Raw genomic sequence first — 16,804 nt, forward strand, 5'->3', positions numbered from 1 at the left:
GTGGGGAGCAGGGGTACGGCCCCTCCCTGCAGGTGTGGGGAGCAGGGGTGCGGCCCTCGCGGCGGGTGTGGGGAGCAGGGGTGCGGCCCCTCCTGGCGGGTGTGGGGAGCAGGGGTGCGGCCCTCCCGGCGGGTGTGGGGAGCAGGGGTGCGGCCCTCCCGGTGGGTCCTGGAAGCGGCTTCTCTCCTGACGCCCAGGGAGACAGTGGGGGCCGCTGGGGGCCGAGGGGAGCACCCAGGGCTCAGGACGCTGGGAGGGGTGCAGAGGACGCTCCGCCCCCGCAGGTGTTCCTGGGGGAGGTGCACGCGGGCGCCAGCAGCACCCAGGTGGTGGTGAAGGAGCTACAGGTGAGCGCCAGCGTGCAGGAGCAGGCGCAGTTCCTGGAGGAGGCGCAGCCGCACAGGTGGGTGGGCGGAGCCCGGGGCGGGGCCGCGGGGAGGTGGGTGGGTGGGACGCGGGGGCGGGGCCGTGGGGAGGTGGTGGGATCCAGGGCGGGGCCGCTGAGAGAGGTGGGTGGGCGGGGCCTCAGGGGAGGTGGGTGGGTGGGGCCCGGGGGCGGGGCCGCGGAGGTGGGTGGGCGGGGCCGCGGAGAGAGCGGTGGGTGGGCGGAGCCCCGGGGAGGTGGGGGCGGGGCCCGGGGCGGGGCCGCGGGAGGTGGGGGCGGGGCCCGGGGAGCGGCGGGGCAGCCTGTGGCTCTCGCAGGACCCTGCAGCACAGCAACCTGCTCCAGTGCCTGGCGCAGTGCGCGGAGGTGACGCCATACCTGCTGGTGATGGAGTTCTGCCCGCTGGTGAGTGGCCGCCCCGCCCCGCCCCGCCCCGCCCCGCGGCCTCCCCCTAGGGCCCCACCTGCCCGCTCTGCGCCACAGGGCAGGCGGCTGTGGCGGGTCCACTGGGGACCGAGGAGGCCTGCTGGTTCCACGCCTTGCGCGGGCTGCAGTTCCGACCGTGGGACTGGGAGCCGGCGGCTTGCAGAGGGGCGTGGCTTTGAGCCGCTTGGCGGGGCTGGATCCTCTCCGGCTTCCTGCGGGCTGCGGCCCCTGGGGCCCAGCCCAGGTCGCCGGGTGGGGCCGCCTGGAGCTGCGTTCTCCGCGGGCCCCGGTTCCCTCCGCAGGTCGGGGCAGCGCTGTGGGCACCACGTGGGGGGCCAAGGGGAGGGGCGCGGGCAGCAGCGTCCCCCAGCGTCGCTCCCTGTCGGCAGGGCGACCTCAAGGGCTACCTGCGGAGCTGCCGGGTGAGCGAGTCCATGGCGCCCGACCCCCTGACGCTGCAGCGCATGGCGTGCGAGGTGGCCTGCGGGCTGGTGCATCTTCACCGGAACAACTATGTGCACAGGTGGGGCGTGGCCCCGCCCTCCGCGGCCCTCGGACAGGCTGCCCGGGGCTGGGGGATTCCTGCCCCGGGGGTGCGTGCGGAGCCCCCGGGGGGATCCCTGGGCAGCGCTGGGTCCAGTGAGTTCCTGATGCCTGGGGAGGGAGGGGCGGCACCGCCCCCAGGACCGAAGCGGGAGCCCCGCCCACGGCCCCAGGAGGGGTGGGCTCGGCGGCGGAGCCCGCCCCGGTGAAGTGGCCGCCCACCGCCCCAGGAGGGGTGGGCTCGGCGGCGGAGCCCGCCCCGGTGAAGTGGCCGCCCACCGCCCCAGGAGGGGTGGGCTCGGCGGCGGAGCTCGCCCCGGTGAAGTGGCCGCCCACGGCCCCAGGAGAGGTGGGCTCGGCGGCGGAGCCCGCCCCGGTGAAGTGGCCGCCCACCGCCCCAGGAGGGGTGGGCTCGGCGGCGGAGCCCGCCCCGGCGAAGTGGCCGCAGCCCCGACGCGTGAGGGCCGCCCGCCCCAGCAGCATCCTGGTGCTGAGTGATGGCTGAACGACTCCAGCATCAGCGATTTTGTTGGCGAGGGCAGCCGCCAGCCTCCTGATCCCCGCCCGCCCGGCGGCCACGCGCTCTGCAGGTGGACCCCACGCCCCTCCCCCGCCCGGCGGCCACGCGCTCTGCAGGTGGACCCCACGCCCCTCCCCGCCTGCCGGGAAGCTGCTCCAGGGCCGGCCTCACCTCCAGCCCTGTGGGGCGGGGCCACGCGGTCCCTGGCTGGTCTCGGTCCCTGTCACTCACCTCCCAGGGAGCTGGGGAGGGCAGCCACGGCCAGGAACAGCCGGGCCTCGCAGGTCCAGGGCTGTGTGGCCCGGGCCCCTGGGGCACGGTCGGTAGGAGGCGGCCGTGAGCAGGGCAGAGGGTGGGGGCTGGGCACCGGTCTCTGGACCCAACTGTCCTGTTGGAGCCCTGTCCACTGCGACCCACACGATGCCCAGTGCTTAGCAGGGGCGCGAGGTGGGCAAGCCCCTCAGACGCCCGCCCCTTCCCGCCTGCCCACCCTGCCATCACGGGCAGCGAGCTGGAGGTGGGCAGGGAACCCCCTGACCCTGCCCACTGCCCCACAGCGACCTGGCCCTGCGCAACTGCCTGCTGACGGGCGACCTGACAGTGAAGATCGGGGACTATGGCCTCTCTCACTGCAAGTACAGGGTGAGTCCGGCCTGACCCGCCCCAGCCTGACCACACCCTGACCTGGCCCCACCCCAGCCTGACCCCGCCCCAGCCTGACCACACCCTGACCTGGCCCTGCCTCTATCCTGACCACACCCTGACCTGGCCCCACCCAGCCTGACCACACCCTGACCTGGCCCCACCCAGCCTGACCCGCCCATTGTCTGACCACACCCCTGACCTGGCCCCACCCAGCCTGACCACACCCTGACCTGACCCCGCCCCAGCCTGACCACACCCCTGACCTGGCCCCACCCAGCCTGACCACACCCTGACCTGACCCCGCCCCAGCCTGACCACACCCCTGACCTGGCCCCACCCAGCCTGACCACACCCTGACCTGGCCCTGCCTCCATCCTGACCACACCCTGACCTGGCCCCACCCCAGCCTGACCACACCCTGACCTGGCCCCACCCAGCCTGACCACACCCTGACCTGGCCCCACCCAGCCTGACCACACCCTGACCTGGCCACGCCCCAGCCTGGCCCGCCCCTTGTCTGACCACACCCTGACCTGGCCCCGCCTCCGCCTGGCCCCGCCCCGGCTGACCCCGCCCCGGCTGACCCCGCCCCGGCTCCGCCCCATGTGCCCACAGGAGGACTACTTCGTGACCGCGGACCAGCTGTGGGTGCCACTGCGCTGGATCGCGCCCGAGCTGGTGGACGAGGTGCACAGCAACCTGCTCGTGGTGGACCAGACCAAGGCCAGCAACGTGTGGTGAGCGTGCAGCTGGGCGGAAGGAGGCCCCAGGCTCCGGCCCCGCCCCCCTCCTGAAGCTGGGGTGGCTGGGACACAGCACGCGCCTTGCAGTAAGGCCACGGGCGAGATGAGGCTGTGCTGGTCACGTGGTCATGGGGGTGCCCAGGGCCCGGGCAGCAAGGTGGACCGGGGGCCCCTGCCCACCAAATGCGTGGGCTCAGAGCCTCTGGTGCGCAGTCGGGGCGAGGACCCGTCCCCGTCCTCGCGGGCCATGGGCCTGGTCAGTGCTGTGGGCACCAGGGGCCCAGGGGAGTCCCAGCACCGCAGCCTGAGCCCTGAGCACTCAGCTGGGCCCCGAGCGGCGTCATTCATTCGTTCTTGCGCAAGCGGCGTCATTCATTCGTTCCTGTGTGTGCTCCAGGAGGGCGGGGCCCAGCTGCCCTGCTAGCTTCTGCAGGCCAGGGTGGGGGTCTCATTGCTGACCCTGACGGTCCCGGGCCTGTGTCTGGGCTGCTCTGCGCCTGTGAGCGCAGGCTATGCCGTGGCCAGGCTTCTCCCCAGGCCCTTTGTCCACGCCCCGTCACGGACACTCGGTGCCTGTCTGTGCCTGTCCCCCCCAACCCCCGCGTGCACCAGGCTGGGAGCCCCAGTGTCAGGTCATGCCCCCTCCAGCCTCCCGAGACAGCCTGGGGTGCAGGAGCGGGGGGAAGCCGCTCCCCCAGGAGAGACCTACAGCTGCCACCTGGCCCTGTGGCCCACGTCCCCACCCCCACAGCATTAGGTCCTCGGGGGCCTGAGCTTGGCTGGGGAGGATGGTTCCCAGGTACGTGCAGTGTGGACGTTAGTGGACACACAAGTGGCCTGACTTCGTGCAAGGCGAGCCTGGGCCCTGGCCTCGGGTCTGGCTGGCGGCACGTGCTGACCGTTTATGGAAGGGACAGCTGTCCTTGCACAGGGCCAGCCGGTGTAGGACTGAGCCGTGGTCCAGGAGGTGCGGGTCGTGACCCACGCCCAGCCCTGTCTCACGGCTGCTGTCCCGCAGGTCCCTGGGGGTGACCATCTGGGAGCTGTTTGAGCTGGGCGCGCAGCCCTACCCCCACCACTCGGACCGGCAGGTGCTGGCCTACGCCGTGAGGGAGCAGCAGCTCAAGCTGCCCAAGCCGCAGCTGCAGCTGACGCTGGCCGACCGCTGGTAGGACCGCTGCCCTGCCCTGCCCTGGGCGGGCAGCTGCGGCGGGGCGGGGTGGGGTGGGGGCTCGGTCGCCAGGGCAGTAGCAGCTCCACGCCACCGCCTGGGGCTCTAGCTGCGCCTGCCCCCTGCACTGCAGCCTGAGCCCACCCCTGGCTGCCTCCCGCACAGGCCCTGTAGCAGGGAAGGGTGGGGGTGATGCGGGGAGAGCAGAAGCACCCGCCTGCTCCCAGGTGGCTGCAGCGGGGGCTCCCGAGGGGGGCGGGGGCGGGGGGCGCCGGTGCACGCGGCCCGCGCCCACGAGGCCTCCTCGCAGGTACGAGGTGATGCAGTTCTGCTGGCTGCAGCCGGAGCAGCGGCCCACGGCCGAGGAGGTGCACCTGCTGCTGTCCTACCTGTGCGCCAAGGGCGCCACCGAGGCGGAGGAGGAGTTCGAACGGCGCTGGCGCTCCCTGCGGCCGTGCGGGGGCGGTGCGGGGCTGGGGGCAGCGGGCCCGGCGCTGGGCGGCGCCGCCGAGCTGGCCGCGGCCTCCGCCTCCTCCTTCCCACTGCTGGAGCAGTTCGCGGGCGACGGCTTCCACGCGGACGGCGACGACGTGCTGACCGTGACGGAGACGAGCCGCGGCCTCAACTTCGAGTACAAGTGGGAGGCCGGCCGCGGCGCCGACGCCTTCTCGCAGCCGCTGTGCGCCCCCGACGGCGCGCCGGGCGTGGTGCCGGTGCTCAGCGCGCACAGCCCCTCGCTGGGCAGCGACTACTTCATCCGCCTGGAGGAGGCCGAGCCCGCCGCCGGCCACGACCCCGACTGCGCCGGCTGCGCGCCCGGCCCGCGCGCCGCCGACCAGGGCTCGGACTCGGAGGGCAGCGCTGACGCCTCGCTGGCCGCCGAGCCGCTGCTGGGCCCCGCGCCGCCCGCCGTCGGCTCCTGGGGCTGCCGCGACCGCTCCGCATGCGGGAGCCGCAGCCGGGACGCGCCGTGCCGCCCGCGCTCGCCCTCGCCCTCGCCCGCGGAGGATGCGGAGCGGGCCGTGGGCGCCTTCTGCCCCCGCTTCCTCACGGATCCGCTCGGAGCAGCCCCCTCGGGGGGCTCTGGGCCCCCGCTGTCCCCGGGCGAGGAGCAGCTCGGGGAGGCGGAGGCGCGGAGGGCGGCGCAGCACAGACACTGGCGCTCCAACGTGTCTGCCAACAACAACAGTGGCAGCCGCGACCCAGATGCCTGGGACCCCGGCCGCGCGGGCGGCTGCGTGGATGACTGCCCCAGTCCGAAGCCGGCCCCCGGGGCCTCCCCTGAGCCAGACCGCCTCCCGGCCCAGGGGGACCCCGGAGAGCCCCTGCTCAGACCGCAGCCGGTCCCCCCTAGCCAGGAGCCAGGTCGCTGCCTCGGTCTCCCCCAGCCCTGCTCTCCCCAGGGCGTGACACCTGCCGCCTGCTTGGCCACGCCCACTTGGACCGAGGCCGCGGGGGCTGGGGCTGACCACCACCGGGTGGAGCCCCAGCTGGCTGAGGACGCTGAGGGCTCTGCTGGACCCCAATTGCCCGTGCCCTCTGTCCCCTCCCCTTCCCAGGAGGGGGCGCCACTCCCCTCAGAGGAGGCCAGTGCCCCTGACACCCTTCCAGCCTCCCCCACGCCTGCTGCCCGCAGCCGCGCAGCTGCCTCTGAGCTGGCCGGGACCCGGGGCAGCGGCAGCAGCTCCCCGGCTCTGGAGGTGCCCGGCGGTGAGGGTGAGGACCCCATCGCGGCCACGGCCGGGATCTTCACCCGCCTGTCGAGCGCCGGCCGGGGGGTGTGGACGCCCGAGTCCCTGGACTTGCTGGATGTCCTGTCCTCAGCCAAGGCTGGCGGCTGTGCGGCCGGCACCCCCGGGGGGCAGCCGCATGCGCTGGACAGCGGCTGTGACACAGAGAGCCACGAGTGTCCCGAATTCATGCTCAGGGAGGCGCGGGCGCTGGGCCAGCCCGAGGCCCTCGACGAGCTGGCCTCGGAGGGCGAGAGCCCGGGGCCCGAGACGCAGCCGGCCGCCGCCCGGGGTGGCCTCAGCCAGAAGAACCCCTACCGAGACTCCGCCTACTTCTCCGACCTGGACGCTGAGTCCGATCCCCCCGCGGCCCCTGAGAAGGGCTGGGACCAGCGGCCTGGGCCAGAGCCGGGCCTGGGGGGCCTGCAGGGCCCCGGGCAGCACGCCGGGCAGGGTGCTCCTGGGCCCCGGGGGCCGGAGGAGGCACAGGGCCCTGGCTCTGGGGAGCGGTGGCCACCCCTGCTGCCCCTGGAGGGGTCTTCCTCAGAGCCCGGTGCCTGCCCCGCGGGCCCCAGGCCGGAGTGCCCGGTCCAGACACCACCTGCAGCCAGCTCCAGGCTCTTCCTGCTCACCCCGGTCCCGCCCGAGGCGGAAGGCGGTGGCCCCGGGCCCCAGGGGGCTCCTCGGGAGCGGACAGGGAGCCCCCTCTGCCTGGCCCTGCCCGGCCGGCCGGAGGAGGAGGACGAGGACAGCGAGGACAGCGAGTCGGACGAGGAGCTGCGCTGCTACAGCGTGCGGGAGCCGGCGGAGGACAGCGAGGAGGAGGCGCCCGTGCCCGTGGTGGTGGCCGAGAGCCAGAGCGCGCGCAGCCTGCGCGGCCTGCTCAAGGCGCCCAGCCTGCTGGCCCTCGAGCGCAAGAAGAAGGCCGTGTCCTTCTTCGACGACGTCACCGTCTACCTCTTCGACCAGGTGGGCCAGCCTCGGGGCTGCGCGGCCGCAGGCGCGCGGGCGGGGCGCGGGGGTGGCCGCGGGCGCGCGAGCCACTTGTGCTCCGACCCCTCCAGGAGAGCCCCGCCCTGGAGACGGGAGAGCCCCTCCCCACCGCCGCGGAGCCGCGCCCCACGTTCCTGGCGGGCAGCCCCAGCGCCCCCGGCCGGCCGCGGCGTGCCGAGCGCTCCCCGGAAGCCTCCGTCCCGGCCGAGGGTGAGCCGGAGCGGCGCGGGCGGGCTGTGGCGTCACGGGAACGGGCGGGGGCGGCAGGGCGGGGCTGTGACGTCACGGCGGCGCGGGCGGGGCTGTGGCGTCACGGGAACGGGCGGCCTCCCTCGACTCGCGTGGGTTGCAGGCGTTGGGTTCGAATGGGACGAGGACTTCCCGCTGACGCCGGCCAAGGCGGCCCTGGCCGCAGCCCTGGACCCTGCTGCGCCCGCCCCGGCCACGCCCCCCAAGCCGCCCGCGCCGCTCTCGCGCTTCACTGTGTCGCCCGCGCCCGCGTCCCGCTTCTCCATCACGCACGTGTCCGACGCGGACGCCCAGCCTGCGGGAGGTGAGGCAGGGGACGTGAGGGCGGGTGGTGCCTAGCCCTGCCCTTGTCACCTGACCTGGCCTCCCCTGCCTTCCTGGGCTGACCTGGGTCCGAGCCCCGCTGGGCTCCAGACGCTGGCCTGGGCGCTGGGGCCCTCAGGTGTCTGCTCCCTCCCTCCACACCTGCTGGACACCCGACCCCCAAAGCCTGAGCAGCCTCTCCTCTCTCACCCCGCCCCCGCCTGTTGACACCTGTCCCCCAGACCCCAGGCTCTCGCCACAGCCCGGGCGCTACCAGGGGGCACCACCAGGGGGCGCCAGAGGCTTAGGCCCTTGGTTGCTAGGCAGGGGCCCAAAGGGGGCCGTAGCCCCTCCCTCCTGGCCACGCCCACGGGCTCCCCTCTCCCAGGTGGCTCCTCCCTTTCAGCGGGGGTTCCCTGAGGCCCAGCCACTTCCCCAGCTGCCCCTGATGCTGGCCCTGTCAGCCTCATCTCGCTGACAGGTGACCAGGGAGCCCCTGCCCGGCCCAGCCCCTGCCTGCCCGCCCCCCTGTGCTGGCCTGTTTCCCATCTGTGGAGGGTCTTGGGGACATCTGCTGAGCACTGTGGGGCCTGGGCAGGAAGAGAAGTGCTCGGTCTCCTGCCTGGCGGGGGCCTGAGCGCGCAGCCTGGCTGGCTGGGTGCCTGCTGGTAGCTGGGGCAGGGAGGCCGGCTGGCGGAGCTGTAGGGCCGGCCTCTGGGCTCTCCCCGCCGCTCAAGGGCTCTTCCCGGCCAGGCCCTGCCATGAGCTCCGGAGACCAGCGAGCGGATGCTTGAGCCCACAGCTGGCCGTGGACACTACTGGAGCCCCGCACGGATGGGCACCAGGACAGAGTGGGCCCCCGAGCCCAGCTCCTCGGTGCTGCGTGGAGTCAGCGAGGGGGACGCCAGGCTGCTGCCTGGCCGCCAAGCCACCCCCAGACGCCCCTGATTGCCGCCAGCCCCTGGGGACGCCTGTGCCCTGGGAGGCCGAGTGCGGGTCGGTGTCTGCACACCGTGCTTATGGGAGCCCTCGCCCTCGGGCTGCTGCCGGACTTCATGGCCGTGGCCAGCGGGGCCGCTCCTGGCCATGAGCCGGCTCCCTGGTATGTTCCCAGGCGCCAAGGGTGGTTGGGAGGGGTGGGGAGAGGCCCGCCCCTCCCACCTGCTTCTGGATGTGCCCAGCGCAGCCAAGCTACTGGGCTGCCTCCCCTTCGAGGGCTGAGTGGGGCCCCTCCCACCAGGGCCACCTGTGGGAGCCTGGGGGCGGCCAGGACCCGGGTGGGGGCCGGGCCATGGCCCTGCGGCCACAGCTCTGTCGCAGAGCCGCCCAGGCAGCACCCCCAGGGGCGCCCCCAGCAGTGTGCCAGCTGCCAAGGAGGTGGGGGCCGTGCCCCAGCTGGCAGGACCAGGGCTCCGGCTGCAGGGTGGACCGTGAGGGGGGAGCCCTGGGCAGCCTGGGGAATCGTTTGTAAGGCGGTTGCTGGAGCGAATGAAGTGGAGGCGTTTAAGTTACTGTTGCCAAAGAAACGTCCTTTATTGTTGCTTTGGGCGGGACTCGTTTTGGTTCATTTTTTTTTATTGGTTTGAGGTTTAGGATGCCGATGCATTGGTTCTCTTGCTCCATTTTTTTTTTTTTTTTAAAGAGAAGTCGAGCTAAGAAAGCCCTCGTGCTCAATGTGGTTTCCTTTGGGGTCTTCAGATGAAGGTGGGTGGGGAGCTGGGGGCAGTAACCCGTCTTCACTGTCCCCAGTGCCCTGCGGAGCAAGGCGGTGCCTGGGGCCCTGTGCCCAGCAGCCCTCATTCAGAGCCGGCCCTGCCTGGAGGAGCCAAGAGGGTGGCCCCACTCCCGCCAGCCCCTCCCTTGCCTTCCAGGGGCCGCTCCTGTCCCTCTCGGGGTCCTGTGCACCCCACCACGGCCGAGGCCAGCGCCCAGCTCGCATTCTGTGCCCACCTGACCCCCGGCTCCCGGATGCCCCAGAGCCCCCCGGGCAGGTGCAGACCCCGCGTCAACAAAGGCCACTGTGTGTCTCGTGACCGAATCCGGGGCCGCGGGGCCCGTGCAGTGGTGCAGTGTGCTATGCTGCCGCCCGCGACACCAGCACCCCGTGTCGGAGCGCGGGTTCGAGTCCAGCTGGGAGGCAGCAGCCAAGGCCCAAGGACTTGCGCCCCTGCCACCCACATGGGAGACCCGGATGGAGCTCCAGGCTCCTGGCTTCGGCCTGGACCAGTCCAGCTGTGGTGGTCATCTGGGGAGGAAACCAAGTGGACAGCTCTCTCTCCCTGCAGCCCCCTCCGCTGTGTTCCGTATTTACAGGTGGGCATTTGGCCTAGTGGTCAGACATACTGGGGACACCCGTGTCCCTGGGCTCGGCCCCCAGCTCGGCTCCAGTTCCAGCTTCCTGCTAATGCACCCTGGGAGGCCGTGGTCACAGCGCAGGAAGTTGAGCCCCGCCCCCTGCGTGGGGGCCCTGGAGCCACGCCCAGCTCCTGGTTCCCGTCGAGGGCCCTGGGGTGCTGCCTGACAGCAGAAGGCCCTGTATCAGCGAGTGACCGTGGCCATCCCAGAGACGGGGACAGGGGCCAGAGGGGACGGGGGGTGTCGCACACGAAGGCAGGAGGGGCTGCGGCCAGGCCCCCAGGACACAGCAGGCGGGGTGAACTCCTCCAGCAGGGGCAGGCCCGTGGCCCAGGCAGACGGCTCGCACCTGTGCACAGGTGGGCCCTGTTTATTCTCCCATCACCCCCCAGTGCCATCCACCGCAGGCCGCCCCAGGTCAGCCTTCACGCGGGGGCGGGGCCTGGGGGCGGGGCTTGGAGGCTGCGGTGGGAGCGGCCGCGCTGATGCTGACGCAGCCGTCAGCTGAGGACCGGGGCGGACCTGTCGTCGGTCACGGTGGGCTTCAGCTGGACACTGGCGAAGGGGTTCCTGAGAAAGAAGAGCGCGGTTTCAGTCCCGGGAGGGGCCGGGGCAGGCGCTGCCCCCGCTGCGGCCTCACCCAGCCCCACGTGCTCCGGGAGGGCAGGTGCCCCCAGCTCAAGCCGGCAGCCCTGCCTGCGCACAGGTGCAGCCACGCCCCTGCCACCTGGGGACAGGGACGGTCCTGTGTCCGTGTGGTCAGCCCCACCAGGCCATGCGGGGGGACATGTGGACACGGCCCGGCTCAGTAGACACAAGCTGGGGGCCCAGGCATGCAGGGCCCACACACAGCCTCCTGGTTCCACTCGGTGATGCCACAGCACACACACCGGCACACACAGGGCCCGGGGCGCCTTGGCCCCTGCAGAGGGGCTGACCACTGGCCCCCCGATCTCGGGGGCCACAGCTTACGCACAAAGGACTGGAGAGACAAGAAGTTGACATGGAGCGTGGTGAGCACAGGGGCGGGGGCTTCCTCTCCTCGGAGCCCCGCCCCGCGCAGGAGCCCCGCCCCGCGGGCACAGTGCAGGCAGCAGGCAGGGCACGACAGCTCCGAGGGCGACAGCACGGACGGCGGGTGCAACGCAGACACGCGGGCGAAGCCGTTACCTGGCGCAGGCGGCTGTGGGCGCGGCGGGCCTGGGGCAGACGCACACGGTGCCTCCCCGCGTCCTGAGAACTCTCCGGACGGCTGTCAGGATGACACACGCGAGGCCTGCAGGCCAGGCCGGGCTTTTCCGTGCCGAGGGAGACCTCTGGTCCCGGCATCACGGCCAGGACTAGGGAGCCTCGGTGTGCCGTCAGCCGGCAGGGGAGCCACTGCAGCCCCGCCTGGGGCCGGACGAGGGAGGCGGGGGCCTGACCAGGTGGGCTCCGGGGGTCCCACTCCCACCTGAGCCCTCATGGGAGAGCGTCTCAGCCGGGGCCGCCCAGGGGCTGTGGAAGGGTCTCCCCTCTGAGGGCCCCTCCCCCGCCAAGCAGTGGGACCATCTGGAGCCCACGGAGCCGTCTAGGTTGTGGGGGGCGGCGTTCCCAGGACACGGCTGGGGCCGGAGCACTGTCCGGGCTCCCAGGTGGGGAACCTGGGCAGGAGGTGAGCAGGGATCCACACTGGCCCAGGACAGACACAGCCAGAGGCCCCGCAGGTGACACCACCAGTCCAGGGCGTGCCCCGGGGAGGGGGGCGGCGAGGGCCGCACAGGACTCAGCCGCCCCCCTGCACAGCACACACAGTGTCCAGAGACACAAGCCGGGCGCAGGGCAGGAGCCGGGAGGCTGGGCACCCTGGTCGCCCTGCCTGGGCAGTGACCCCCCCACTTGGAGGGCTGGCGGCAGCGGCTGCCACGGAGCCTCTCCCTGGGCTGCGAGCAGTCTGGGGTGTCACCCACCCAGCACCAAGTCTGCCCTGCAGCCTGGGTTCCAGGTCACGAAACCCACAGGCGCCACGGACCCCTCGAGCCGCGTCCGTCCGTGTCCTGGACAGGCCGAGGTGATGCGGGGTGCCCACAGCGCGCACACACGCGTCCCATTCCCAGGCTGAGCGAGAGGGACAGGAACTACTGTGAGTCCGGCTCCTGGACCACAGAATTTTCCAGAATCTGCTGCCGCCCTCCAGCGGGGGCGTCTCCCCGTGTCTTTAGCGCGGGTCCTTCCGGAACGCAGCCAAGGGTGGGCCGGGCCTGACGGGGGCCTGCACGGCGCCCGGCAACACCTGTCCACGCGCATCCCGAGCCCCCAGCACGACACGAGGGAGACGGCGCGCCCGGCACCCGGTTCCATCCTGCCCCAAGTCCCAGGACCACCCTCTCCTATCGAATTTTCTAGAAGCCGGGCTGCAGCTCCCCACAGAAGTGGGAGAGCAGGGCTGGTGCCACGGCACAGACGGTGAAGCCGCCGTCCGCAGTGCCAGTATCCTGTATGGGCACCGATTTGAGTCCCGGCTGCTCCAATTCCGATCCAGCTCTCTGCTGTGGCCTGGGAAAGCAGTAGGAGATGGTCCAAGTCCTTGGGCCCCGCACCCACTTGGGAGACCAGGAGGAAGCTCCTGGCTCCTGGCTTCGGATCAGCACAGCCCTGGCCATTGTGGCCAACTGGGGAGTGAACCAGCGGATGGAAGACCTCTTCCCCCTGCCACCCGTAACTCCACCCTTCAAATAATCTATTAAAATTTTTTTAAAAAAGTGGGCGAGCCTGGGACCAAGTCCCCAGGATGGATGAAGCGGAGGCCGGCGAGGGCGCCCAGGTGAGGCGGCGCGGCGCCTGCTCCAGGGTCGGTGGCAGGGCGGGCCTGCGTACCCACCGGTTCCCTGCACGACGTTTGCCTGGGCCTGGGCTGCCTTTGGAACCTGGCCCGGCCAGTGCTGGCCCAGCCCCACCCCTCACAAGCCAGGCGCTGCAGGGTCAGGTGGGAGACACCCAGCTCCAGGGCCACCCCACACCATGGCAGAAGCAGCCCACGGGGGAAGACGGCAGCCAGCCCAGCACCACACCCAGCGGTGAGGAGGAGACAGAGCCAGACCCACACGTCCAGATGGAAGGAAGAGGACCCACGAGCCCACGGCGGCCCCCAGGGAGCAAGGCCCAGCGCCCAGAGCTCTGCGGGCTCGGCAGACCCCTGGCCCCAGCCAAGGAGTCGGCCCGCACCTGCCCCCGGGGCCCAGGCCAGGGGTCCATCCAGAGCTGCCGCACGTGGGGAGGAGCCACTTCCTACCTCTGGGCAGGAGCTCAGAACCTGGCCACCTCCTCCTCGGCGCTGCAAGGAAACACAGGGGTTCTGCTGGGGGAGGACGGGCGAGCAAGGCCGGCTCCGCCCTGGGCGCCTGCGGGGCCGCCTGGAGGGAGGAGGGAGACGCTGGAGCCAGCAGTGACAGCCATGGCCCTCACACTGCCAGGCCCCCTAAGGGACTCCAGCAAACGCCCCAGGGGCTCCACGCCCGCCGGACCCACGGAAGGAGGCTCCAGACCCGACTGGATGCAATAAATAAAACTTTTATTCAAACCATTGACCGCAGCACAGGGCACAATTCAGATTAGAAAAAAAAAGGAAGGCGAAAAATAACCTCAGCACTTCACATCTTCACACAAGCTCTGTCCAAGGCCAGCGTCCACACCGCGCACGCGGGACGCACGGCGCAGACCCAGCGCTTCCCCGGGGCAGGGCCAGGCCACGCCCCCAGGTGCCCACGAGCGACAGGGCCAGGCCACGCCCTCAGAGTGCCAACAAACAGGGCTAGGCCATGCCCCCGGGGCGCCCACGGGAGACAGGGCTAGGCCACACCCCCGGGGTGCCCGCGAGAGACAGGGCCAGGCCACGCCCTCAGAGTGCCCACAAACAGGGCTAGGCCACGCCCCCGGGGCGCCCACAAAGAACAGGGCTAGGCCACGCCCCCGGGCGCCCACGGGAGACAGGGCCAGGCCACGCCCTCAGAGTGCCCACAAAGAACAGGGCTAGGCCACGCCCCCGGGCGCCCACGGGAGACAGGGCCAGGCCACGCCCCCGGGGCGCCCACGGGAGACAGGGCCAGGCCACGCCCCCGGGGCGCCCACGGGAGACAGGGCCAGGCCACGCCCCCAGAGTGCCCACAAAGAACAGGGCTAGGCCACGCCCCCGGGTGCCCAGGGGAGACAGGGCCAGGCCACGCCCCCGGGTGCCCAGGGGAGACAGGGCCAGGCCACGCCCCCGGGTGCCCAGGGGAGACAGGGCCAGGCCACGCCCCCGGGGCGCCCCACGCAGGGTGGGACGAGATCACGCCAGCAGCCACTGAGTCCGAGACACACGAGAAGCCGAGAGCATATAGGAGCGACTGCGGCAGGGGCCGCAGCTCCCCCGCCCCCACCAGGCAGGCCGGGCCAAGAACTGGCTCCGGAGCGTGGGGTCGGCGTGGGCCCTGCCTGGCCCCCGCGCCCGGCGCCCCGACGGCGCCCTAGCCAGGCCACAGCCCTCCCTCACCGGAGCGGCGTCCCTGGGAGGCCCCGGCGCCCGCGGTGCGGGGTGTCAGAAGCAGCTAGCAGCACGCACACCGGGCCATGCAGGGCGGTTTTTGTTTTCCAGGAAAAAATCCTTTTTCCTGTTCTTTTTTTGTTTTTGTTTTTTTTTGTTTCTTTTTTTGTCTTTTTTGAGTTTTTTTTCTTCAAACTCCAGGCCCGGCTGGGGCGAGCCTCAGGAGGGGGCGCTCAGGGCAGCGCTCCCGCCCGGCGGTCTGCTCGGGGTGCAGGGGGCAGCACCATGGACCCTGGGGGATCAGTCTGGGGTCACGACCAAAGGCGGGAGCGGGGGAGCGGGAGACACCCCAAGAACAAACCAACGAGAGCGGAGGAGGGAGCCGGACGGAGACCGGGAGGGCGGACGGCCTTCGGAGCAGCAGCTGCCCGCCGGCCGCCTCCTCACACCGTGGACACCAGCGTGCCACTGCCGCTGCGAACAAAGCACAGGACGGCTGCCCAGCCGCACCCGGCCCCGCCCCGGCCTGCCCTCCCCACTGGGCCGCCACAGCCACGGCCCCGCCCTCCCCACTGGGCCGCCGCAGCCAAGGCCCCGCCCTCCCCACTGGGCCACCGCAGCCACGGCCCCGCCCTCCCCACTGGGCCGCCACAGCCACGGCCCTGCCCTTCCCACTGGGCCACCGCAGCCACGGTCCACGCATGCCCCCGGCCCTGCCCTCCCCACTTAGCCACCACAGCCATGGCCCACGCACGCCCCCCGCAGCCACGCCCTGGCCCCCAGTGGAGAGCAGCTGGGCAGAGGGGGCTTCCTTCCTCCCCAGTGTGGGAGGAGCCGGGCTGGACGCGGGTCCCTAGCTCGGGCGGCGGCACAGGCACAGGCTTCCCCGAGAAAGTGAGCCGGGAGGCCCCAGGCCCAATCCAAGCCCACGGTCCCCAAGACGAGTCAAAGACCCCTTACCTGCTCACAGACCGGGCCCCGTAGTCGTCCAGGCCCTGGGGAGCAAAGTCAGGGCGGTCAGTGCAGGTCAGGCCGCCCACGCACCCGCACACCACGCCCCACACCCGCACACCTGCTCACCACACCCCACACCCGCACACCTGCTCACCACACCCCACACCTGCACACCTAGCTCACACCCGCACACCCGGCTCACATGCCCCACACCTGCACACCTGGCTCACACCCGCACACCAGGCTTACACCCACACACCCGGCTCATACGCCCCACACCCGCACACCCGGCTTACCACGCCCCACACCTGCACATCCGGCTCACCACGCCCACACACCCAGCTCACCATGCCCCACACCTGCACACCTGGCTCACCACGCCCCACACCTGCACATCTGGCTCACCACACCGCACACCCGGCCTACCACGCCCCACACCCGCATACCTGCTCACCACACCCACACACCCAGCTCACCACGCCCCACACCTGCACACCCGGCCCACCACACCCACACATCTGATTTACCTTGCACACCTGGCTCACCCCTACTCACCCGGCTCACCATCCCCCACACCTGCACACCTGGCTCACCATACCGCACACCTGGCTGACCCCTGAATGGGGACATCCCGCCCTCGTGGGCTGCAGACTGGGCGCCCAGGAAGGTGAGGGACTCACCGCCTCTGGCCACAGCAGCGGAGGCCCAGTGTCCTCCCACCAACAGGGACCCCTCCCTGATGGCCACAGCCGGCCGAGTGGCGGGAGCCAGGCAGAACCTCCCACAGCAGGCCCCGCGGGGACGTGGGGACAGGAAGCGGCCGCTCACGGCCCGGACGCTGACCCGCGCCCTGGGTCCCTGCCTCCCTCCAGCCCCGCCTTCCACAGAAGGTTCTAGCCCAGACCGGCCACGCTGCAGTCCGGTGTGTCTCACGCCCACCCACGCTGCCCACACTGCAGCCGACGGGAGCCCTCCTCAGGCTCAGCAATGCTGCCGGGCAGGGCCTCAGGCGCTGGGCCCACGCTGAGGAAATCACCCAGGCCGCCGAATCTTGCAGGACCGTGGGTCCTCTCGCTCCTGCTCCCCACCCCCCCGCCTGCCTGCAGCCCAGCCTGCGAGCACAGCGGGGGCCGGCTCCCAAGCCCAAGGCCAGGACCCCACAGGCCGCACTGCCGGCTCCTGGCTCCCGGCCCAGCCTGGACCCTGAGACCACCCTGGGCCTGGGGACGCAGCCGCAGTCCTCCGCCCTGGGCTCCAGGCCCAGGTTACACGGCCACAGCCGGGCC

At 72.0% G+C, this 16,804-nt stretch overlaps 2 protein-coding genes across 9 annotated transcripts in view; one reads left to right on the forward strand and one right to left on the reverse strand.

Annotated features, from left to right (window-relative positions):
- Positions 1 to 9,368, forward strand: part of AATK (apoptosis associated tyrosine kinase) — a 28,815-nt gene extending 19,447 nt beyond the window's left edge. For both annotated transcript variants that reach the window (XM_070060175.1, XM_070060176.1), the window contains 10 exons: positions 285 to 403; positions 703 to 790; positions 1,201 to 1,334; positions 2,432 to 2,516; positions 3,135 to 3,256; positions 4,281 to 4,430; positions 4,744 to 7,132; positions 7,228 to 7,366; positions 7,509 to 7,709; positions 8,462 to 9,368. In XM_070060175.1, coding sequence (XP_069916276.1) covers positions 285 to 403; positions 703 to 790; positions 1,201 to 1,334; positions 2,432 to 2,516; positions 3,135 to 3,256; positions 4,281 to 4,430; positions 4,744 to 7,132; positions 7,228 to 7,366; positions 7,509 to 7,709; positions 8,462 to 8,502 — 3,468 coding nt within the window. In that variant the 3' untranslated portion in view covers positions 8,503 to 9,368. The remainder of the gene's footprint in view (positions 1 to 284; positions 404 to 702; positions 791 to 1,200; positions 1,335 to 2,431; positions 2,517 to 3,134; positions 3,257 to 4,280; positions 4,431 to 4,743; positions 7,133 to 7,227; positions 7,367 to 7,508; positions 7,710 to 8,461) is intronic.
- BAIAP2 (BAR/IMD domain containing adaptor protein 2) overlaps positions 9,217 to 16,804 on the reverse strand; it is a 66,350-nt gene continuing 58,762 nt past the window's right edge. For 2 of the 7 annotated variants that reach the window (XM_070060182.1, XM_070060179.1), the window contains exons 13-15: positions 15,525 to 15,559; positions 13,335 to 13,376; positions 9,217 to 10,633 (exon numbers count right to left, since the gene is read on the reverse strand). In XM_070060182.1, coding sequence (XP_069916283.1) covers positions 13,349 to 13,376; positions 15,525 to 15,559 — 63 coding nt within the window. In that variant the 3' untranslated portion in view covers positions 9,217 to 10,633; positions 13,335 to 13,348. Of the gene's footprint in view, positions 10,634 to 11,233; positions 13,377 to 13,596; positions 15,039 to 15,524; positions 15,560 to 16,804 lie in introns of those variants that run through there. The other 5 variants (XM_070060180.1, XM_070060177.1, XM_070060181.1 and 2 more) reach the window with 3 other exon arrangements.

The sequence above is a fragment of the Oryctolagus cuniculus genome, chromosome 17 (assembly GCF_964237555.1).
Source record: "Oryctolagus cuniculus chromosome 17, mOryCun1.1, whole genome shotgun sequence".
Lineage (NCBI taxonomy): Eukaryota > Metazoa > Chordata > Mammalia > Lagomorpha > Leporidae > Oryctolagus > Oryctolagus cuniculus.